The sequence below is a fragment of the Monodelphis domestica genome, chromosome 1 (genome assembly GCF_027887165.1).
Source record: "Monodelphis domestica isolate mMonDom1 chromosome 1, mMonDom1.pri, whole genome shotgun sequence".
NCBI lineage: Eukaryota > Metazoa > Chordata > Mammalia > Didelphimorphia > Didelphidae > Monodelphis > Monodelphis domestica.
The window spans coordinates 144160625-144185172 of NC_077227.1; the positions used below are offsets into that span (position 1 = coordinate 144160625).

At 38.5% G+C, this 24548-nt stretch overlaps 1 protein-coding gene across 4 annotated transcripts in view; it reads left to right on the forward strand.

Moving 5' to 3' along the window:
- LRRK1 (leucine rich repeat kinase 1) overlaps positions 1 to 14350 on the forward strand; it is a 154858-nt gene extending 140508 nt beyond the window's left edge. For 3 of the 4 annotated variants that reach the window (XM_016424661.2, XM_007479468.3, XM_007479470.2), the window contains 5 exons: positions 113 to 230; positions 895 to 1011; positions 3093 to 3943; positions 4440 to 4541; positions 12820 to 14350. In XM_016424661.2, the coding sequence (XP_016280147.1) occupies positions 113 to 230; positions 895 to 1011; positions 3093 to 3943; positions 4440 to 4541; positions 12820 to 12997 (1366 nt within the window). In that variant the 3' untranslated portion in view covers positions 12998 to 14350. The remainder of the gene's footprint in view (positions 1 to 112; positions 231 to 894; positions 1012 to 3092; positions 3944 to 4439; positions 4542 to 12819) is intronic. The other variant, XM_056807503.1, reaches the window with a different exon arrangement.
- The last annotated feature ends 10198 nt before the right edge of the window (positions 14351 to 24548 follow it).

Here is a 24548-nt window from a genome sequence, read left to right on the forward strand (position 1 = left end):
TAGCAGAGTGCCTGACACATAGTAGGTAGTTAATACATGTTTTATTGATTGACCCTCAATGTATATTCTTTTTCAAAGCTGCTTTCAGCAGAATTTTGCTTGTTGATTTTAGGAACTATACAGTGGTAAACACTGAGAAAGGACTTATAGAAGTACAGAGAATGAGCTGCCTGGGAATGAAGCTGAGCTGTCAATTAAAAATTCAGAGTGCACTGTGGACCGCCACTGAGGTAATTACTGTTGCCCACCATCACCAACGCCCTGGCTGATGGTCGCTTCACAGCTCTCTTGTTCATGTGCATCATAAAACTAGTCATCAGCATAGTCAATTAGGCCTGGGAGGGCTAAGAGCAGACTTGCGGCAGATTTGTAGAAAGGTCAATCAAATGCTACATTTGCCTTCTCGCTGGTACATTGGTTCCACAGCCTATTACTTAGCCGAAGGATAGAGACACCTGTTCCCAGGCTCATGGCTTACTTGTTAAAGCTGGAAATTAAAACCACCAGGATCTGGGATGGTAGCTGGCTAGTGATACTCCATCTTTACCTCACCACCCCAATGTGTATCTGGAGGTTACCATTTATCTGTAATTATCAGTGAAGTAGAAGGTGGTGATAAAAGACAAGAATACAAGGCAAGGAAATGAAATCTGTGTAATACAAAGGAGACTGAAATTCAGATGATGCATTACATCATTTGCTATTGTAAAATCTGCCACGCACTAAAGAGAACTTGTTTGGAAAACAGTAACCTTGAAGATGTAAGAGTAAAAAAATGGGAAATATCAAATTCTTCACATTACTCTTTACCTAAAGCCATTTAATTGATTTGCCCACCCACACAAAATTTAAATTTATTGCTACAAATTTCACCACTTTCATATTTGTCCACAGGATCAGAAGATCTACATATACAGCTTAAAGGGTATGTGCCCATTAAATGCCCCCCAAAACGCATTAGACACCCCAGCTGTTGTCACTTGCTTCCTGGCAGTACCTGTTATGAAAAAGGTAAGAAAGAAAAAAATGAAGAAATTTCAAAGAAAAGTCACCAGCTATTCTGCCTTTTTAGTAAAGGGACTGATAACAAAACTAAAGGCAATATAGAAAGTCTGCTTTTCACAAAGCAAACTTAAATATGTGTGCTTTGTGAATTGTTTTGGGTTTTTTTCAGGTTGGAAAGCTAAATTGTGCTTAGTATCAGTCAGTATTTATTAAGTACCTACTAGGTGCCAGGCACTGTGCTATGTCCTTTTCCAGTTTTCCAATACTTTCTTTTTTCATTGAATATACAGATTTTATTAGAACTGAGGCATCTTGTCCAAATAAGAGTGGACCTGATTTGCTCTTTTTAACTCTGAAAATGTTAATTGCCACATTGATGACTCTGTCTTTGATAAGAGCATTAGGGGAGGCAGGGAATCTTCAGCTTAGCTTTAAGTTTCAGGTCCAACTTTGCCCCCCAAAGAAATAAAGGAGATAAGTATTTGAGCAGTCAGGACACAGTCTTCATCAGAGACCTAGAAAACATGAAACAAAGAGTTATTTAAAGTTTTCTGCCAGTCAAAAGCCCTCCCTTCTGTGCCAAGTGAGCAGCCTCCAGAATGGGGGCAAGGTAATAAAGCATAGTCTGTGTTGTTGGCTTACCTGGACCTGATGAATGCCTCTCCTCGGTAGACGTTGTCCTGTCCTGTAGCTGGAGAGAGCAGAATGTCTCAGAGTGGAACTCTAGTATGGATTGCCCAGCACGCATTCCCATTGGAAGCCAGTGATTGCTGCCACAGCTGGAGTGCTGACAGCCTGGGGCTTTCAAATGCAGTTTTATTTTCATGTTTTCCTTGGCTGTTTTCTTTAAAATACTGAAAATGAATTCTGAGAAAGTTACTAAGGGCTTATTGACTTTGCTGTTGAGCTGTAGGTCAGGTCACTGTTTTAACTTTGACAGTTTGAGTCAAACCTCCTTAGAGCTTCTAACACCCAGTTGAGAGGTGGCTTTCTGTTCTTTCATCCTCACTGGCGCAAGGACGTGGCTTTCTGCCTCTGCTTTGTCTTGGGTTTTTCAACCTGAGCTGGTCATCTTTGATTATTTGTTTGTTTGTTTGTTAAGGAAAGATGAATTCAGCATCCCAGTTTGGGGGCTCAGAGGGTCTGTGCCAAACCTAAAGAGATGAACAGTTTGAGAGCCAAATTCTAAAGATAAGCACCTGACACTGGCATTGTTCTTCTGGTCTATACCTAGTGACCTAAAACCTAAATTGCTTTCATAGCTAAAGGGAAATAACCCTCTCAGTCCTAGTAGCTTACAAATATAGACCCCTATAAAATACATGGGTGTGTATCTAACTAATCCTTTGATTAAAAAGTTGCATCGAATTGGGAACAAGAGTTGAAAAGAATGGAATGATGCCATTCACCTGTATTTATCGTGCCACCCGTGAAGTCAGCTCCCTGTGAAAATTCTTGCCCTTCCCAGAAGGCATTCATATGAGTTAAGAAGTCAGCTCACATCCTACTTACATCAGGAAGGGTTCCGTCTTTTGGGAAAATGGAATAGAAACAGAGACAATGCCGCCTGCCTGATCTGACACATTGAAATTATCTCTAGGAATTAGTTTTTCAGGAAGGAAGTTCCTTTTGATCAGCATGATGTACTACTTCATTAAGAGGGATGTACAGAGGGAACCAATTTAGAAGTCTATGGCCCTGAAAATGACCCTTTGCTTGGGCTGTGAGGGAGGGAGGAGAGCCTAGATGGCCATTAAGATCTGTCCTTAAGATAAGTAAATAATACTGCAGGCTTTTTATGAAAAGTTGTGAAACTAAACTGGTAAGAATTTTAAAGTTCAAATATGGAAATATGTTTTGCATAATAATACCTGTATAACCCAGATTGAATTGACTGCCAGCACACAGGATGGGAAAAGGAAGGAGAAAAGTTAAATCATATAACTTTGGAAAACTTGTATGGAAAATTGTTATAATATGTAATTGGCAATAAATAAAAAATATTTTTTAATTTAAATAAATAAATATTTTAAGGAAAAAGAAGAATTTCGTAGTTTACACTGAGAATGGATTTGTTTCTCCTTAAGCAGAATTCCTACCTCGTTTTGGCTGGTATGTCTGATGGACTTGTGGCAGTGTTTCCTGTGATCCAGGGTATTCCAGATAAAAACTGCTCCTATCTATGTTCACATACTGCAAACAGATCCAAATTCAACATCACCGATGATGATCCCCGACAAAATCCTTATCCTGTAAGAACCATGGAAATAGCTAACAGTGGATCCGAGGTCTGGTACAGCAATGGTCCTGGCATCCTAATTATAGACTGTGCCACACTGGAAATAAATAGACGATTAGATCCCTATTCTCCTCCTTCCATGATAACATCAATGGTGGTCAACTCGGAGTGCCATGGTGAAGAAGTGGTCTGGTGCCTGGATGACAAAGACAACTCTGTCGTGATGTTCTTTTCTGCCACCTATCAGTTATGTGCACGGTACTTTTGTGGAGACTGCAGCCCACTCAGAGATACATTTCCAGTTGAGCAGCCCATATTGGGACTCTCCACTGCTGATATGGCCAGCCAGAAGCATCCTGTGGGGGACTGTATAGCCGACGTGAGCATAATCTTTAGCGAAGAACTTGGGACTCAGATATTAAACCACCAAAATTCTCTTACAGATTATTGCTCCATGTCCTCATATTCATCTTCCCCTTCCAACAGAATCAATAGGTCTTTCTCGAGTCTGCCAAATTTACCCATGAGCTCCTCTACTGTTCCTTTTCCCACTGACTATGAAGACTCTGACAAATTTCATGAGCCCAATTTTTGCTCTGATGGATCTGAAAAGGATGGGCCTCTTTTGAACAGCGAAGCATCTACACACCTACAAGCAGTCAAAATCCTCTCAGTAAAAGACCTCATTTGGATCCCCAGGTAAAGTCTTCTATTAAATAGGTTTACATGGTATACATCTCACCCCCAACCCCCAAAAAGAGGAATCTCCTATTGACTTCTTGGGGGGGTGGGATATCATATCCTCTAATGTCTTTATTTTTGGTTTTATCCCATTTAGGGCTACAGTTAAGGACAAGTTTTTATAACTACTCTCATTGAAAGATGAAGAGAATAGCTCTGTTAACGAGTATTTTTTGCTTCTAAGTCTTTTTTTCTTCTCTCTGGAAAATCTAATAATAACAGCACTAAGCCTGGTCCCCCTATCAGATACAATGCAGTAAAGGAGGTGATTTCATTGTGATTAAATTTCCTTTTGGGGAAGTTCTGTTCTACCATTTCTCTGTCATGCCATCTCAGTAATTTAATACATTAGCTGAAACTATATATGTGTTGCAAATGCTTTTCCGCTGACTGTATCAATTTACCCTGGAGATTACTAATGTGAGTAAAATTCTTCCCACTTTCTGTTTCTTAGGCAAGGTGGAGATGTTATCGTCATTGGACTGGAGAAGGAATCTGGTACCCAGCGGGGTAGAGTAATAGCTGTATTAAAGGCTAGAGAACTGGCCCCATATGGGTAAGGTTGAATTAGAAACTCCTCTTGAGCCTTAAAATATACAAAAGGAATCCAAGGCATTCTTATAATGCAGGCATTTTGGTTTATTGATGTTTCTCTTTAACTAGACTTATAGTCAGAGGGCCCAAGTTCAAGACTGACTCTCCTACTTATTCCTGGTATGACCATGAATAAATCATTTTTTAAGTTTTTCCTCTGTACAGTGAGGGAATTGGTTTCAGTGGTCCCTTCCACTTACAAGAATCTTAGGATTCAGAAAATATTTTTTATTCTGTAAATAAGCATCATGAGACATCTGGGCAATGCAATGAATAGAACACTGGGTCCAGAAGCAAGAAGACCCAAGTTCAAATCTACCTCAGATACTTACTAGCTTTGTGACCTTCATCTGTGTCTGCCTCAATTTCCTCAACTTTAAAATGGGAATCATAATAGCTTCCTCCTCCCAGGATTGTTATGAGGATCTAAGGAGATATTTGTAAAGCACTTAGCTGGCACATTGTAGACATTTGATAAAAAGCTCATTTCAACCCTTCCATCATCATCATCTATCAGCTTGCAACATGTGATGGATTTTTAAAAGAAATTATCTCCTGATATCCCCGAAAAGGAGCAACTCAGCCATAGCATAAGACAGTGCTAAGAAGCTCCTAGCCATCCTGCAATCACTTAATGTGTGACTCAGTTGTTAGTGCATCCCATTTTCCATGTGACCAGTGAAGGTCATAGTGAAAAACACACTGGAGCCAGCGTTCATTAAGCTGGGAGCTGAAGCAATTATCCATGTGGTTCAAGCAGCCTTTTCATTTTTGCCTCCTTCCTTCCCCCACCCAGAAACCCTGCTGCAGCCCAGAGTCCTTCAGTTATATGCTTGATATAATAGTGGAGACATGGAGTTTGTGCCTGGGCCAGGTAGCCTCAGAAGACTCATCTGCAAAGAGCAGTGCTTATGGTTCTTGACAGTCTCTCACGTCCCTTCCAGTTCTTAATCTATCATCCTAGGACTTACTGCTGCCTACAAAAGTACCCGGTTACTGCAGCAAGGTTTGCTGCCCCTTTCTGGCATCCTTCTGTGACTTCCACTTCTGATGCCAGCTGTTTTCACTAGAAATGCACAGCTTCACTGTGAGAATAAAGTAGGAGCAAGAACAGTTTGTCCAGGACATTATATACAAAGCTGGAGAAATGTATAGGCTGAGGCAGAACATGACTAATTATGGTCTGGGCTGCAACTCCTGGTGTACTCAAACACCCTGGAATGTTTACATCTCTTCACTTCAGCTACCGAGTCTCCGGTAATAAATTATTTGTATGAAAAGTCCCCAAATTCTACTTTGTATATATTTTGGGTCACTTCCACATTACATTAATTTGATTCTTCTGGAGAGTCTATTGGCTTTGGTATTTCCTAAAGCGCAAGAGTAGGGGAAAATCCCATTTCACTTTTTTCCCTAAGAGCAGAATGATGACAAAGGAAATGTCTGCAGTGAATCAACCTCTGGCACTCGTCACCATGGAGCTTTCCAAGATGAGTCACTTTTTTAGCTAATGACCCTTGTTTTGTAAATGATTATATTTTAGAAATAAGAGACGTGCTCCTGAGTCCATCAAGTTTCCAATTTTATTCTCCTATATTAGAGTTGCCTTGAATTTAGCCCTTTTAGATGAGTTCTAATAGAGAACAGATCCCTGGATCTCTAATAAAAATAATTACCTAGCATAGTGGTTCCTAACCTATAGGCCACAGAAATTCTGGAAGGCATAGTTATTACAAGTGGTTTAAGAATCCATATTCAAACCAAGAATTGTAACTTTGGTCTCTATAACTGAGGCTTCTCTGTCATAAGGCAATCTTCTTGTTTTCCCTAATTTATTCCCTATCATCCTCCCCAAAAAACATTTTTCAAACCTTATATTATCTCCTTAAGCCTTCCATATGTCCCCTTCCCTATTCTCTCTCAGATGAGGATTTCATTTCATACTTCCTTGAGAAAACCAAACCATTTGACTTGAGCTCCCTCTTCTCTCCTTCCCTCCATCTCAAGATCCTTTGACATTATCCTCTACTTTCTTCTTTTTCCTTAGCATCTGACAATGAGCTGCCCCTCTCTCTTCCTTGCCAAGATGAATCCTCTATATGTGCCCTTGATCATATTCCCTCCTATCTTCACCAGAAGATTGCACCCTCATTCACCCCATCTCTATTTCTTTATCTTCAACTGCTATCTTCTTCCCTGTGCCTTCAAACATACTCAGGTTTATCTCATCTTTATCTCATCCTTAAAAACTTTCACTTGACCCTACCAATACCTCATTATTTTTCTAATTCTCTATTCTTCCTTTCTCAACTAAACTATATATACTATATTAAAGCTATATATAGGGAACAGCTGGATGGTTCAGTGGATTGAGAGCCAGGCCTAGAGATGGGAGGTCCTAGGTTCAAATCTGGTCTCAGACCTTTCCCAGCTGCGTGACCCTGGGCAAGTCACTTAACCCCCATCGCCTAGCCCTTTCCACTCTTCTACCTTGGAACCAATGCATAGTATTGATTCCAAGATGGAAGGTAAGGGTTTTTAATATTTAAATAAAAGTATATATATGCTCACTTGTCACCTTTTCTGCTTTCTTTCCTCAATCCATATGTCCTCTTAATTACCAAATCTAGTACAGGGTTTTTAGGATTTATCCTCCATATATTTGCTGCTTTTGACCACTCTCTTCTCTCTGGGCTTTTATGATGCTTCTCTTCTTTGGTTCTCTTTCTGCCTGTCTAACCTCTCTGCTGTCTTCTTTCCTCGTTTATCATTGAGATCATGCCCTCTAACCTTTGGGATTACCAGGGTTTTATCAGAGGTCCCTCTACTCTCTACACTCACTATTGGTGACTTCAGAAGCTCCTATGCATGAAATTTTCATCTTAACTCTGAGCTTCAACTCCACATCATTCTTTGCCAGTTATTGGAAATTTTTAAGTTAAATGTCATGGAGACATCTCAAAACCAATACATCCAAAACAGAATTTGTTGTCTTTCCCCCCAAACCCATCTCTTTCACACTTCTCTATTTGTTAAGGCATCTTAACAATTCTTCAAGGCTCTCAGGTTCAGAACCATAATGTTATCCTCTCTTCCTTACTCACCTCACATACTCACTTGTCAAAGCTTGCTCTTTCTCCCACTCATGCCGTGAGTCTAAATCCTATTTGTAAATAGTCTTAAATTCACCTCTTGAGAACTGTTTGTTCAAATAGTTTTACTTTTTTTATTGGGAAATGACTCTTATTCTTATGTTTTTATATATCTCAGATATCAGAGCTCTATCAGAGATAGTTGGTGTAAAGCTTTTTTGTTTGTTTGTTTGTTTTTCCCCAATCCTAAGTACACCAGAAAACTCTTTAAGGCTATAAGTTATTAAAGGGAAAACAACAACTGGGGGAAATTATAATAAATTTCTCGGAATAAGGTTTTATTTCTCAAATTTGAGAACTAAACCAAATTCATAATAATACAAGTTAGTCCCAATTTGGCAAATGGTCAAAAGATATGAACACATGATTTTCAGTTGAAGAAATCAAAACTATCAATAATCATATGAAAAAAATGTTCTAAATCAGCTCTTGATCAGAGAAGTATAAACTGAAACAACTCTGAGATCAGTTATCAGATTGGCCAAAATGACAGTAAAGGAAAGTGAGAAAATGTTGGAGGGGGATGTGGCAAAATTGGGACACTAATGCATTGTTGGTAGAGTTGTGAACTGATCTAACCATTCTGAAGGGCAATTTGGAATAATGCCCAAAAAGTGGTAAAATTACATGCCCTTTGAGCCTGTAACATCACTAATGGGTCTGTATACCAAAGAGATTATACAAATGGGGAAAGGACCTACTCGTACAAAAATATTTGTAGCACCTCTTTTTGTGGTAGCAAAGATTTGGAAATTGAGGGGATGTCCCTCGATTGGGGAATGGCTGAACAAATTGTGGTATATGTTGGTGATGGAACACTATTGTGCTATAAGAAATGGTAAGCAGGATGATTTCAGAAAAAGCTGGAAATATTTCCATGAGCTGATGCAGAGTGAAATAAGCAGAACCAGGAGAACATTGTACACAACAAAAGCAATATTGTATAATGATCAATTAAGAAAGACTTAGTTACTCTCAGCAATACAATGATCTGGGACAATTTTGAAAGACTTATGATAAAGAAAGCTATCTGCCTCCAAAGTCAGAACTGTTGGGGTCTTGACGCAGATCAAAGAATACTATTTTTCACATTAGTTTATTTATGATTTTATTGGGGGGGTTGGTTTTATATGGCTGTGCTTTTATAATAATGATCAATATGGAAGTATGTTTTACATGATAATGCAGTTATAATACAGATCAAATTGATTACCATGAGATAATTTGTCTTTGTTTTAAACCCCTATTTTCCATCTTAGAATCAATACTATATATTGGATCCAAGGCAGAAGAGTGGTAAAGGCTAGACGATGGGGGTTAAATGACTTGCACAGGGTCACACAGCTAGGGAAGGATCTGAGGCCAGTTTTGAACCTGGGACCTCCAATCTTTAGGATTTACTGTCTCACAATCCAGTGAACCACTTAGCTGCCCCACTATATGATCTGTTTTTGATGCAGATATGCTAGCTCTGTGATCTCTGCCTCCTCTTCTAGGTGTTATTATAGCATCCTTTAAATAATCTATTCTAGAATTTTGTCAATAATTAAATCAGATTCACGGGCCTATAGTTTATAGGTCTTGTTCTCTCCAGTTCTTTAGGATATTTGGCCTTCTTGAAGTTTGTGATGCCACTTTCATTTTCATAGTCCTTCAGAGGATTACAGACAGTGTCCCAGTAACTACATCTGCCAGTTTTTTGGTATATCCTAGGAGCTAGTTCACCTGTTCCTGGTGACTTGGACTCTCCAGTGAGTGATAGCTAGTTGTTCTCTTACTATCTCCTCACTTATCTGTCTTTCCTGGACAAAAATAATTTTACTCATCAGAAAATGCAAAAGCAAAATAAACTGAGCAGGTCTGCCTTCTCCCTGACATCAGTTGATATTTATCTCAAACAGCATTTCATCTTCTGTCATCCTTGAGCCACTTCTTTCCCTGATAACAAACAGTATTTGTCATTTTGTATTTCCTCAATAGCCTCAGTTCATTATGAGTTTTAACCCTCCTGACACCATTCTCAGAGAAAGATCATCATTATTTAGAACTAGAAAGGGCTTTAAAAGTTTTCTTGTCTGACCTTTTCATTTTTTAAATGAGGAAACTGAGGCTCAAAGTCAGATAGCTAGTAAGTAATCAAAAGACTCAAACCCATTTTTCTTGACTCCCAGGTTCAATGCTCTTTTCATTGGACCATGCTTCTTCTCTGACAGTCAGCTGCACAATGGACCAAAACTAGGCAGAATCCCAACGTCATTTACATTTAGTTCCAAGCTGCATCATAATTTTTGTAGTGGATTTTATCTGCCTAATTGTATGTGGCATAGGCAAGCCTTAATATAGCCTTTCGAGAAGCATTAATAAAGCAATGGATACAGAGCTGACCTCTGAATTATGAAATTTTGAGATCAAATTTTGTTTCTGCCTCTAAGATTCTGAATAAGACATTTAACTTCACAATGCCTAGGGCAACTCTCTGAGACCAAAAGTGCAGTGAATAATGTGCCTGTCAACTTTGATCAAGGGGGTTTCCTCACCTGAAGCTCCATATACAGATGAAATCATAGAATATAGTCCAGTATGTATATTTTAATATATCCTGGCATCCCTCAGAGTTATCATGGGTTTGATTCCAGACCACCCCAATAAATTAAATATTGCAGTAAAGCGAGTCACACAAATTCTTTCCCCAGTGCGTATAAAAATTATATTTACATTATGGTGTAGTCTATTAAGTGTGCTATAGTAGTATCTCTATGAAAACAATGTACATACCTTAATTTTTAAAATATTTTATTGCTTGGAAATGCTGACCATCATCTAATCTAAGCCTTGTAATAATTTTGTTGGAGGAGGGTCTTGCCTTGATGCTAATGGATGCTGACTAATCAGGTTGGTGTTTCCTGAGGGTTGGGATGGCTGTGATCATCTCTTAAAATAAGGTGACGTTGAAGTTTGCAAGACTGATTGACTCTTCCTTTCACTTGAACACTTAGCGGCCATTATAAGGTTATTAAAAGAGCTGATTTCAATATTGGTGGATCTCAAGGAATAGGAGAAGAAGAGGGACAGGGAATGGCCAGTTGGTGGAGCAATCAGAGCACACACAAAGTATCCATTACATTTTCCATCTTATATTGGTGTGGTCCATGGTACCTGAGAAAATTACGGTAGTAATATTAAAGATCACTCATCACAGATCACCATAACTGATATAACAATAATGACAAAGTCTGAAATATTGCAAGAATTACAGAAATGTGTCACAGAGACACAGTGTGACCACATGCTGTTGGAAAAATGGCACTGATAGACTTACTCAACTCAGGATTGCCACAAACTTTCAACTAAAAAAACCCTCAATGTCTGCAAAGTGCAATAGAAAAAAGGTATGCCCATATAGGTATATTTATATACATACATATGCATGTGCATACACACCATATACATGTGTATGTTTGTGTTATATATTCAGTCATTTTGGTCATGTTCAACTCTGTGAACTCATTTGAGATTTTCTTGGCAAAGATACTGGAGTGGTTTGCCATTTCCTTCTCCAACTCATTTTACAAATTGGGAAACTAAGACCCAACGGCTTAAGCGACCTCCACAGGGTCATATGACTAATAAGTGTCTGAGGTCATATTTGAACTTGAGTCTTCCTGATTCTAGCACTGCACTTCATCCACTGTGCAACTTAGCATACAATAAGTGTATCATATATTTCTGTATAACTTAAATGACATAGAAATATGCACTTATACAATATGCTTCCATCCCTGAGGACAAAGGTAAGATATCTAAAAGTGTTTTTCCTGGCAGCATGGAGTCAACTTGAGATTTGAAAATTGCTAATCCTTAAACAGAGAATCAGAAATTTGATGGTATTGTCCCATTATTTTAGGGGTCTTGATTGGCTTAAGGAAAATGCCTTTTCTAACTCACATGTCTAAAATTATCATAATTCAGTTCATTAAGAATAAAAACCAAGGGGGGGGGCAGCTGGCTTGCTCAGTGGATTGAGAGCCAGACTTAGAGATAGGAGGTCCTGGGTTCAAATGTGGCCTCATACACTTCCTAGCTGGATGACCCAAGGCAAGTCAACCCCCATTTCTAGCCCTTACTGCTCTTCTGCCTTGGAACCAATGCATAATATTTTTCCTTCCTCATTTTCCAATAGGGAAGCCTGGTGAGAACTTGTTCATACTCTCATCAGTCCCTTAGATTTCTTTCTCCTTTTCCCTTCTCTATCTACATAAAGAAGAAAATACCCAGACTCTGAACAAAAGTTCTTGGACTTTCAGTCATAGTGTTGGTTCCAAGGCAGAAGGTATGGGTTTTAAAAAAAAAGAATAAAAACCATGCCCTAGATTGTCTCTCTTGACCCCTATTTTATACTGTTACAAGGCATTATGGCCATATAATATACATATATACATATACACACGTGTGTGTAGTTTGTATGTATATAGTTATATATGTATATATTTTGTTTTTACTCTTTAGTCATTTCAGTCATGTCCTAATCTTTATGACCCTATTTGGAATTTTCTTGATAAAGATGCCAGAACACTTTGCCATTTTCCTCTCCAGTTCATTTTGTAGATGAGGAACTGAGGTAAACAGGGTTAAGTGACTTGCCCAGGGTCACAAAGCTAGTAAGTGTCTGAGGCCAGATTTGAGCTCAGAAAGAGGAATCTTCCTTTTTACCAGCTACCCATATATATAGAGAGAGAGACAATATTATATATTATTTTTATAATATATGTAGGAAAATATGTGTGTGCATATACACCCATTTAAGGAGCTAACTAAGAGTTAGTTTGAATTATGTATATATGCCATAATTTATATGTGTGTATATATAAATACACAAGATATTTGTGCATATATTTATATACATTTCAAATATATTAGTCATGGAAGGTTATAATGCTGCAACTGTTCACCTTTTCAGTATTTCACTCTAAAAATCTACAGAAAATACTGTAAAATGAACCTTCTGTCTGCATCCTCCTCTCGTGATGCCATGTGTTTTCTTAGACGAGTTCTACCTCCATTCTCAAGGTCTGTCCTTTGATTCCCCAGGACGCTGGTTGAAGCCGCTGTTGTAGCAAAGGACACGGTTGTGTGCTGCTTTGAACAGGAAAACATGGAATGGTGCCTGGCTGTCTGGAGAGGCTGGGGGGCCAGAGAGTTTGACACTTTCTACCAGTCCTATGAAGAGCTAGGAAGGCTTGAAGCCGGTATGCGAAAAAGAAGGTAATTCTTATGGAACTTGAGTCTGAGGGATGAACAGACCAAGGAATATCAACTGACACCCTTTGGTGTTGTCATCTGGAAAGCTCCATGTACCAGGAAGGAGGACTTTTCTTTCTTTCTTCACATTTTGCTGCTAAGAACTACTGAAAAGTTATCTGCTGTGCAGTGTGTTTGGGGAAGGGAGGGAAGGATTTGTTTTTCTCAAATGCAAGTCATTTGGATATCCTTTTTTTCTCCTTTTCCTTCCTCATTCTCCAACAAGAAAGCCTGGTGAGAACTTGTTCATACTCTAATCAGTCCCTTAGATTTCTTTCTCCTTTTCCCTTCTCAATCTACACAAAGAAGAGGATATGCAGATTCTGAACAAGAGTTCTTGGACTTTCCCAATGATAATGGAGCAGCATCCTTTCCCTGCTCCCATTTTATATTTCTTCCCATGCCCTAAATCATTGTTACAATTACACTATGCCTTCTCAGCTAAGAGGGCTAGCCTGGGCATGATAGAGAATGACCTTTCCTTCTATGCTTACTTACCAGGCTTGCAACCTGATCCAAGATTTTTGCCATCCCCAAAGGCAGGTTCCTAGGGTTGGCCAAAGTCACTGATATACCTAAGACTAAATAAAAATCTTCCCTAATGTAGAAAGTATCACTGTGATAAACCCCCAGATGTACTGTGGTGACCAACATTGCACAATCCTAGGGTATGAAAGAATGCCTTTAAATCTTGTGGCTAAGAAGCAAAGAGGAAGTGTCATCCAGAGGACAAATGATTTCCGCATTTGCAAGGTTCCTGATGCCTTTCCAGTTGACAAAAGGAAGAAGTAATGATCAGTGGCATTTCAAAATAGGCCTGTGTGTTTATATTTTTTAAAAGCAAATTTGAACACAGCTGGAATATAAAAGCTCTGTATGTACATAATCCTGTTTGTTATTTTAAAAAATTAATATCTCTCTTAGCCCTTTGGGTATGAATTCTCATCTTTCTGGGTTGCACAATACTACATAAACATTAAGATGCTGCATGCATGTACAGTAGAGTGTAAAAAGTAAATTAGTTCACAGAGAATTTGTGTGTATATTATATAACTTTTTTAATGTGGGAAATACATATATATGCATATATATATATGTGTGTGTGTATATATATATATATATATATATATATATATACATATACATAAGTGTATATATATATAAACTCAGTTTCATCATTCAAGGCTGCTTGACACAGAACCAGAAAGTGAAATGGGAGAATTACACTTTGGTTCAACTGTTGACTTTTTTAAAAAATAAAATAAGATTTGACATGGGACAATTTCATTTATTTGAAAATAAACAGACTACTTAAAAATGAGGTAATGACTTTTAATCTCTTGTTGACAGCTTGGGATAATTATATCACATTCTGCACACAGTCCTTGTTTGTTTATGTCACTGAAATGTACCTCTTCCATCTTCAGTTCCTGATCTTCAAAGCTAGCTCTGTGTAGGTGGTATGGTCTCAATAGGACAATTAGCCTCTGCTTATTCTAAAATATTTCTCTTATTGGTGTGTCATATTGCCTTCTTCTCTTATTTCCTTTCCTGAAATTCCTATCTTTAAACTTACTCTTCCAAGTCCCATTTTTAAAAAGAAAAATCAGGAATATTACCTCAAGAAGGCCATTGTCAAAATATAAAAAAGGGGAGGAGTCTTGAGGCTTCCACAGTTCAATGCCCTTCAAAATACTTAGACCTTATTTTTCCAAAATTGTGATTTTGTGATTCGTAGCCATATATCATCATTAGTAACATACTGGTGATCAAGAAATGGACTTTTGTGGCATCTAGAAGTTCGGAATGACTGAAAACACTGTAGTTTCCCAAATGTGATGCAGACCAATCTTCTTCCACTAATCAGTTCTAGGTTTGAGTTCTTTTCCATCTGCAGCACCTGTCTAAGGCAAATATTATGATTAATGAGCTCAATGAAATTCGTGTCCAGCTGTACATCACAGTCTGGACCATAGGATTGGTGGTGGTTGTTGGGTTTGGTTCACATTGTTTTTATTTACATTGAAACGAATTTCATTAGAAAAAATTTTATGGTGTTCTGGGGCAAAAGCAAACAAACAAAAATCCAATGAGGAAGGAAAAGGAAGCTACCAAAAGATATGAATGATAGGGGATCAAGGAATGGCAAAGGAGGACTATAAAACGTGGCACTATTGTAAGAAAAGTATCTGAAACTTTAAAGCTCAGATTGAACTGAGATTGTTGATGAATGCCAAAGGCAACAAAATAGCCTGTGTTTGTTGTGACCTTGTTGGTTTGTGGTGGTGGTGGTGTTATTACTATTTTGGGGACAAGAAAAGAAAGGAATAGGACCTAAGCTTGGGAAAGATGGAATAAAACCAATGATAGAAGAAAGAACCACTCGACTCATTTTGCTTATGTACTGCCTCCTCCAATTTGTATTCAGATCCAAAGGTTGGATCCCCCAAAGTACAGCTGATAAGAGTCCTAGAGGTAAGCTATGGGATGGCATTTCAAACACTATGTCTTATAAGCCCCTACTAGAATGCTTCCCATTAAGAACCAAGAACAGTTGGTAGAAATAATTTCTTTCTAAAATCTGGGGCACACTCTCCCACAAATAGAGCATCCATGGAAAGAATGAGCCCAAACTTAGAATACAGTGGCAATGAGGCACACATGTCAGGAGCAGTAATTAATAATTCCTGGAACTGGAAGTCCTTTCTTGAGTCCATCAATATTTTTCTGCTAGAAATAATCACATTCCTTCTTTGACCCACCACCACTTTCAGGTGACTATCTTTGAATTTGTCTGCCTTTAGTGTATCTATCTCCTCCCACCTGGATGTGTTGTTTCTTACTGGCCCAGACTCCCTAGTAACATAATCAGTAATATGGAGAGGAAGCCAGGAAATGAAGAAAGATTCTGAGACCATTCCTCACCCCTCTCCAACCGTGCTCCCAGAGCAATTCATTGCCTTTTCCCCCTTCCATTAACCCCAACTCTCAATCTGACAAATTCCAAACTGAAACTATTTTGGCACTAGATTAGTGGATGCTTGACTTGCTGTTTCTATAAATAAGGCTATAGAGTATAATTCTCTCAACCAATCACAAGATGTTTTTTGTAGTATTATTTATCTTTATCCAGTGACCAAAACTTGCTAAAGGACCAGCTCACAAATTGTGCAGGAGTTACAGAAAAGTAACATTTTGGACCCATTGATTGATTATCTGCTTCAATTCAGGTGTTTCATCCTTCTGTATTTACATTAATAGATATGGGGGAATGGAATGCCTCACCCTCAACTTACATTTGTTTTCTTTATCAAGAAGAATGATTTCCAGGTAGGAAATAGTAGAACAAAATGGTAAACAAAAAGTTGAGTGAGAGCCAAGATAAATAGGAAAATAGCAAAATAGAAACTAGCTCTTGGTGAGCTCAGTGTCAAATGACTCCGTTCCTGGGAATTGCGAACTGTGATTATTAAGTAGCCATTACTGATTTCTGAAAGACTGTAGCTATTGGAAAAGGTGTCATAATCCTGGAAAAGCATAAATGTTCCAGTTCTAGAAATGAGAAGAAGGCAAACATTAAGCTTATTAGCATAAATTCTGTTCATATAAAATTATGGCATCTTATTAAAGGGAGGGTTTGTGAGCATTTAGAAAGGCAAGCGGTGTTCACTCAGCATGATCATAGAAAAGCAGGTTACAGAATTTCTGAGTTGGAAAGGACTTCAGAGAACACCTAATCCAACCTGAACATAACTGAGCAAAACTCCTTCAAAACATCCCCAGAAAGGAGACATCTGGACTTCAGTTAAAGGCTTCCAATGAAGAGAAATTCGCCATCTCCCAAAGCAGTCCATTCTACTTTTGAGTAGCTCTGTTAGAAAAGATTTTCTTACATGGATCCTAAATCTGCTATCCAGGGATAAGAATAGAATTCTTCCATATGGCATCTTTTCAGTACCGTGGGCCCACACACATACAGATACCCATCCACCCAAAGTCTTCACTTCTTCACTCAACATCCCAGTGTCCAGTACACTGGGGGTGATAATCCTGCTATTATACTCTGTTCTGGTCAGACCCTATCTGACACCTTGTATCACTGAAAAATGTTTCAACTTTGGTAGAAACATTGAGAGATTTTTTTTTTTGCAACTTTCTCACTTGAGATATCTTGAAAAACAGTTTTAATGTCTCAAAAAGTTGTAGCAGTTTCAGCATGGAATTCTGTGTGCATTTGACCACTAACTTCACAGATTCACAGATTTTCAATGTTAGAGACATCAATAGGGTGCTTAGGCGGTGCTATGGATACCACACCAGGCCAAGAGAAAAGCAGACTGGAGTTCAAATCTGGCCTCAGACACTAGCTGTGTGACCCTAAGCAACCCTATTGTGAACCCTGTTGGCTTTAGTTTCCTCATCTGTAAAATGAGATGCAGAAGGAAATGGCAAATCTCTCTAGTATCTCTGTCAAGAAAACCCCAAATAGGGTCACAAGGAGTAAAGACGCAACAAAAAATGTTTGAACAGGAGAACTCAAGGGCCATCTTGTCCAGTCTATACACATCATAACAAATCCAACAAGTGCTGGTTTAGCTTTTATTTCCTTGTGTTCTCTTGTGGGTTCTGTGATGGCAGAGTCCTGTGGTGGTGGTTCCATTATTGTCCTCATGGAGACAAATTGCTGTAAAAAACAACAACACTAGAAAACAATCCATTTCACATCTATTTGTTGTTTTCTTGCTTTTATCTACAGATGCTCTAGAGAATCTGACTTAGATAGATCTCACATGAAGCTCTCTCACTTTTCATTTCAACTGTTATTCAGTTTTTTTGTTGCATTGCCATTTGCACTCCTTCAGCATCCTTCACAATGTGTTTAACAAATGAGCTTGTACTCAAAACTGATGTTGCCCTCAATTGCTTGTGGTTTTCTTGTCTTTATAGCAAAGAGTTTAAGTGTTTGCTGGCTAAAATTGTTTCAGGTCTATTTCAGCCTTCTCATTGTAATAACTTTTTGTTATTTTTGTTTTGGTTAAACCTCCAAGAAATGGTGATAATCACATTTTACTTTTGTATATTTTTCCATTTTCCGAGGTCACAGCTTGTTTGAACAAATCAGGATAGGGCTGCTGTAATTGCATGCCATGTCTTTATGTCAGATTTATCCTTTCTGCTAATTTGATATTTACTCTGACCTTGCTCTAACCAGTCAATGATCTGACAGTACAGACAGTATAATCTGAAATGACTACTATGTCTATAAACAGTCATTTCCTGTCTGTTAAAATGTAGTCAAATTTGTTTTTACTCTGTCATTTGAATTTTGCTATGTACTCTCCAACTTTTTTCTTGTGAAAAAAAAAAAGATGAATGATTTATAGAAAAGAGGCATCTGAGCCACCTATCAACCTTTGACTCTCTTCATTTTCTCCCATAGTAGTTTTGCTTTTATGCTTCATCATGACATGAAGGTGTCCCCAAGGTTCTCCAAGGCTTTGTTTTTAAAGTACCTTTACTTTGTTTACAAATTGTGTCTTTAATGACACAAGGATGAGGATAGAAACTCTCACCCCAGTGAATTTAAACACATTAATAATCAAAACCCAACCATGGGTTGATTGAATCAATCAACATTATAAAATAAGTTCTAAATTATTTTGAGAGATAGAAAGGTCTTTGGATGAAAGTAGATGATGCCATCTAGGGAATATTTTGTGATAAATTGAAGATTATCTGTCAGACTACATGAGGCTTTAGAGAAGACAGAAACCTTCTCCCAACAGGCAACTGTGTGAGCTCAGAAGAATTATCCATCAGTGCTATTAGATAAATTCCACTAGCAGCTAGAGCTTAGAGGAATGTCAACAGAGCAGCAGTAGCTGACAATAGCATCTGCATCAGGAGCAGAGAGGGGTACTGAGGACAGCCTAGACACACTAAGGAAATGAAGCTTTAGGACTGTCAGAGCCCAGCAGAGAGTTATGCCTTAAGGGAATTTCATTCTAGTGATCAGGAGTTGTAAGTTTACCCTTTAGTCACAAGAGCTCTCTGAATTTGGAGCTTATTCTCCCCAGAGATCTTGTATACACAAGGAAAAGTGTGCCTCCAATATGGGAAAATGTTCCTACAACAATGAACTCTGGCTGATAATTGTTGGGGAACACACTGCATGGGGGCTCCTAAACTCCATGACTAAAACTCCCAATTCTTCATGGTTACTCATAGAATCCTGATGGGAGAAATAATCATCTTTTGAGTCCATAGCCCCACCATTGCAAATGAGAATTAGGGAAATAAGCCAGAGAGAGGCAGGGCTACGCTATAAAGGCTTTATGCATGGGCCCAGGGACAGGGATCAAGGATCAGCCTAACTAGTATGGAAAAGTTTATTAACTCACACATGTTTAACCTAGATCATATTGCTTACCATCTCAGTGAGGGAAGAGGGAAAGGAAGGAGAAAGAGAATTTGGAACTCAAAAATTTTAGAAAGTGAATGTTAAAAATTGTTTTTGCATCTAATTAACAAAAAACACAGGGGGCAGCTGGGTATCTCAGTGGATTGAGAGTCAGGCCTAGAGATGGGAGGTCCTAGGCCCAAATCTGGCCTCAGACACTCCTCAGTTGTGTGACCCTGGGCAAGTCACTTGACCCTCATTGCCTAGTCCTAACCAACACTCTTCTGCCTTGGAACCAATACACAGTATTGACTCCAAGATGGAAGGTAAGGGTTTTTTTTTTTAAATACATATTTGTATAAATGTATGTGTGTGTGTGTGTATATATATACACACACATATACATATATGTAGCTTATCACCAGATGTTTGGCTAGCAGACAAATGAGTACTTTTGGCCATGGCAACCTCTGAAATGAACAAAGGTACAAAATGATTTTATTGTCTGTCTAGCTCTCCCTTTGCCTCCTTAGTTTATTAACAGAGTCATAAAGAATATTAACAAAGCCAAGAAACCAAATCAGAGTAAAATTGTTGGATATTCCTCTAAAATGATGCATCCATTTTGAATAAAAAAGATTCAACCCTGTTAAAACAAAGGGGGCCAAATCTGTTGGTCATCCCAGATTCTGACTTAACATCCACTCTAGGATGATCCCTGCTGTTCTTAGTCTAAAGCCCACTAATCCCAATGCTGTTAGACTGTGTCTTGAAATATTCTCTTAAACTTGCCTCAGATCAAATTTGGTTCTACCTAGAAAGAAAGAGTGTAGTTAAAAATGCTAGTACCCTTTTCCATACATTTCTTCCATTCAAGGGGTTTAGCAATTGTAGTTGTAACTTGAGTTTTTAAGCAGTAAAATGTGGTATAGTGGATAGAGAGCTTACTTCACAAGTTGGAGACTGGAATTCAAGTCCTGCCTCTGACACATTAGTATATAACCTTGAGCAAGTCATTGTACCTCTTAGTGACACCAGGGAAAGTTCTCGTCAGACTTTGTTACAGAGCAGGACATTGCAGACCTCAATAAAGTCACAAGTCTCATCTTAAAAAAAAATAACAGTAATGGGAGTAGCTGGGTGGCTCAGTGGATTGAGAGCCATACTTAGAGATCAGAGGTCCTAGGTTCAAATCTGGCTTCAGACACTTCCTAGTTGTGTGAGCCTGGGCAAGTCACTTAATCCCACTGCTCTTCTGCCTTGGAACCAATACACAGTATTGATTCTAAAATGGAAGATAAGGGTTTAAAAAAAATTTTTTTTAAATAACAGTACTTTTAAAGGTATCTAATTTAAGTTATGAAAGAAGTAATCATAAGGAATGAATTCATCAATTAGTTATCAATTTGCTGATATGGAACCTCTTCACACATATCTAGAATGGGTCTATATTTTAGTCCTTTCCTGGGATTGGACTGAAAGCCTTTCTTACTTGGTAGAAACTGCTGTAACTTGAAATCTGGATATTTTGAAGGACACTGGTTTGTGCCTGCAAATTTAAGGAGGATCTTCTAACTTTGCTATTTATTCTCTGTCTGCTAATGGACCCTACCCATATTTTTCTGTTCCCCTAAATAAAGGGTTTGGTATCCATTGGCAAAAGTTCTAACCCATAATTCTACCTTAGCATAGCCTAGGCTTTTCTCCATGGTTCTAGTTGGGAATTCCTGTGATAGATGCCCAAGAGGCCTTAGTTGAGGAAGAGCAGGCTGTTTATCTCAGCAGAGAAGCAAAGGGATCAGCTTTGAAGAACTAAATTTAGTAGAGTGACTCAGCCCAGCAGTTTAAGTTAGGGAATGGGGTATGGAACACTGAAATTCTCCTGCCTGGGAAGAGAAGAGCAGATGGACATTTCCTCTGAGATCTAGATGTGGAAGGAGTAAAGCATCTGTGATTTCTATTGTAATTCTAGTATCTTTCCTCCTTCTAAGGAATGCTACAGTGTTATCACCATCATGTTACACATCTTCATGGCTCTTTGTCTTCAAGGTGCTGCTCTCTCTGCCTCCACTCTAGTCCATTCTCCATCTTAAAGTGAAGTCTGACCATGTCATTCGATAAACTCCAGGGGCTCCCTATCACCTTTTAGGATCAAATATAAAATCATCTACCTTGTAAAACCCCTTTATAGCCTGCCTGGCTGCTTTCCTACCTTTTCAGTCTTACACCTTACTCTCTTCCACTTACTTTAGTCCAGTAACAATGCTTGTGTCCATGCTATTCCCTGTCTCCTAGTTCTACACATTTTCTCTTGCTGTCCTCTGTACCTGGAATACTCTGCTTACTCATCTCCATTTCCTGAATTCCTTCAAATTCCAACTAAAATTCTACCTATAAGAAACTTTTTCCAATTCCCCTTAATGCTAGTGCCTTCCTTTTGTTGATTATTTTAATTGTATTCTTGTTTGCACTTAACTGTTTGCCTGTGGTTTCATAGACTGTAAGCTCAAGAGTAGGGTTTTGGAGGGTATTTTTTTTGGAGTTTTTATGTTTTTGCTTTTCTTAAAATCAAGATGCTTAATACAGAGCCTGCCACAGACTATGCATTTAAATAAATGCATCTTCACTAGTTGACTCCATCAACAACTTGGGTCTGGAATCCAAAGAGACTTTTAGCTCTCAGGCTCTGCCCACTACAGGAATTGAGATTTCATGACCCACAACTGCTGGTGGATTCATCTTGAATGAGTTTTGATTAGAAAATAGCTTTAAGCAGTGAGGGGGTGGATTCATTGGCAATACTAGGGTGTTTATGTGTATCCTGTTTTCATTTCTAAAATGGAACCAGTGTTCCAAATTGGGAAGGGAACAAAACAATTTGACTGCCAGGAGACAACACACAGAGGCAAAAGGGGACCTTAAGAGAAAGAAGACTTATCAGTACAGGTTCTGAGGTGCAATCATGGGTTGGTCTCCTTTAGAAGATAGATAGTAATGTACTTCTTCGCCCCTGGAATTTGAGAATTAGCAATCACAGTAACTCCTTGTTTTAAAAACCATCTGATTTGGTATTTCCACTGTCTTGCCCCTTGAAAACACAATAACCTTTACATAAATTTAGTATAAATTGAGCAGATGACCTTTTTCAGCAAGGACTATAATCTCTACAAATTACTGAAGGGAGATTTAATTATATAGACCAATTCAAAAACCATACAGTATCTCCTAGATCTTTGCTTTTGTTTTGGAAGAGTACTAGAATCCTTGTAGAAACAGCTCAAAGATCCAAGAGCCCCCAGGGCTAGAGAGCTCTACAATATTTGCTAACTCTCCCATCATTTTTCCATACAAAGTTACAAGTACTAAATAAAGTGTAAATATTTGGTAGAACACAAAATATTCCACATGATATGAAAAAAAACTGGTACAAGAAATAGGCACCAAGGCTAGTAGAAACTTAGAGAGTTCGCAATCAAAGCAGCTATTGGTCCACTGCATCTGCACATTCCTGGCATTCTGTACAAATAGAGAAAAAACCTTTTTTTCCCATCCTCAAAAACATTGTTTGGATAACTACATCATACATTTAGACCTAGGAGGGTCATCATAGGTCATCTTCTTTGTTTTATAGATATAGAAACTAAAGACCAGAGGGGTAATATTATTTGCCCAAGATGACACAGATAATGATAAGAGGGAGGTCATGAACCTAGGTCCTCTGACTATAACCAGTGCTCTTTTTCATTATACTATCAACTGAACTCCAACTATGTGCAAAACTAGTGTTATAAAAATGAGCAAGTCCATGATTCCTTCCTTTGCTATCCCAAAAACCTTTGGGAATTTTCTATTTCATAGTCTCTTGTGGTCAAAGTAATTTAATTAGGTGTTGCACCCAGTAGGTATTTAATAAATGTTTGTTGACATTAATCAATCCATCAATATTATTTATTATTATTATTATTTAATAATACCTGCTATGTGTCAGGCACTGTGCTAAGCTCTGGGGATACAAAAAGAGGCAAAAGACAGTCGCTATCTCTCAAAGAACTCACAATCTAGTATGGGAGACATCATGCAAACAAATAAATACAAAGCAAGCTATATACAAACTAGATGGAAAATAATCACCAGAGGGAAGGTCCTAGAATTATGATGGGTTGGGGAAAGCTTCCTATAAAAGATATAATTTTAGGTGCTACTTAAAGGAAAGCAGAGGAGTCAGTAGGTGGGGATGAAAAAGGGAAGCATTCCAGGCAAAAGGGACAGCCAGAGAAAATGCCTGGAGCAGGGAGATGGAGTGTCTTGTTTATGGAACGGAGGAGGCCAGTGTCACTGGATCAAAGAGTACTTGTCGGGGAGTAATATATAAGAAGACTGGAAAGGTAGGAGGCAGCTAGGTTGTGAAGGGCTTTGGTTGTCAAACAAAGGATGTTTGTATTTGATCCTGGAGGTCATGAGAAGTCATTGGAGTTTATTGAGGTGAGGGGAGGCAGTGGGAGGAGGTGACACGGACAGATCTATGCTTTTGAAAAATCACTTTAGTGGCTGAAAGGAGAGTGGATTGGAAAGGGAAAAGACAAGGCAAATAGACCAACCAGCAGCTTTTGCAATAAACCAGGCATGGAGATGAGGGTCTGCACTAGAGGGGTGGCAGTGTCAGAGGGGAGAAGGTTGCCAGTTGGGGAGACATTACAAAGGTGAAATAGACAGGCTTTGATAACATATTGGATATAGGATGGAGGGGTGCCTGGGTGACACATGATATCTCCCCAATCTCTGTCCCACTCACTTAATAGCTATTCCCCCCAAAAGTGTGTGAAACAGGAATTACAGGATTTCTTTTCACAATCTGATCCTTTTATCAGATGTCCTTTAGGGTGAACAAAAGACTCCAGACTCAAAGCTGGTCCTTTCATAAGTGAACCACTTAGGTTTTTTTTTTACTTTTCTCCCCAATTTTGCCCATTCATGGTACAAATGCAACCCAAGCAAACAGAATTTTTCTGGCCAGCATTTGGTTTTCCTTATTCTTCAAGGAGAAATTCAGGCTTTGATTGCTTTGAAAACTTTAGTAATTGCAGCAATGAAAATAGCCGGGGTTTTTAAGTCAGCTGAC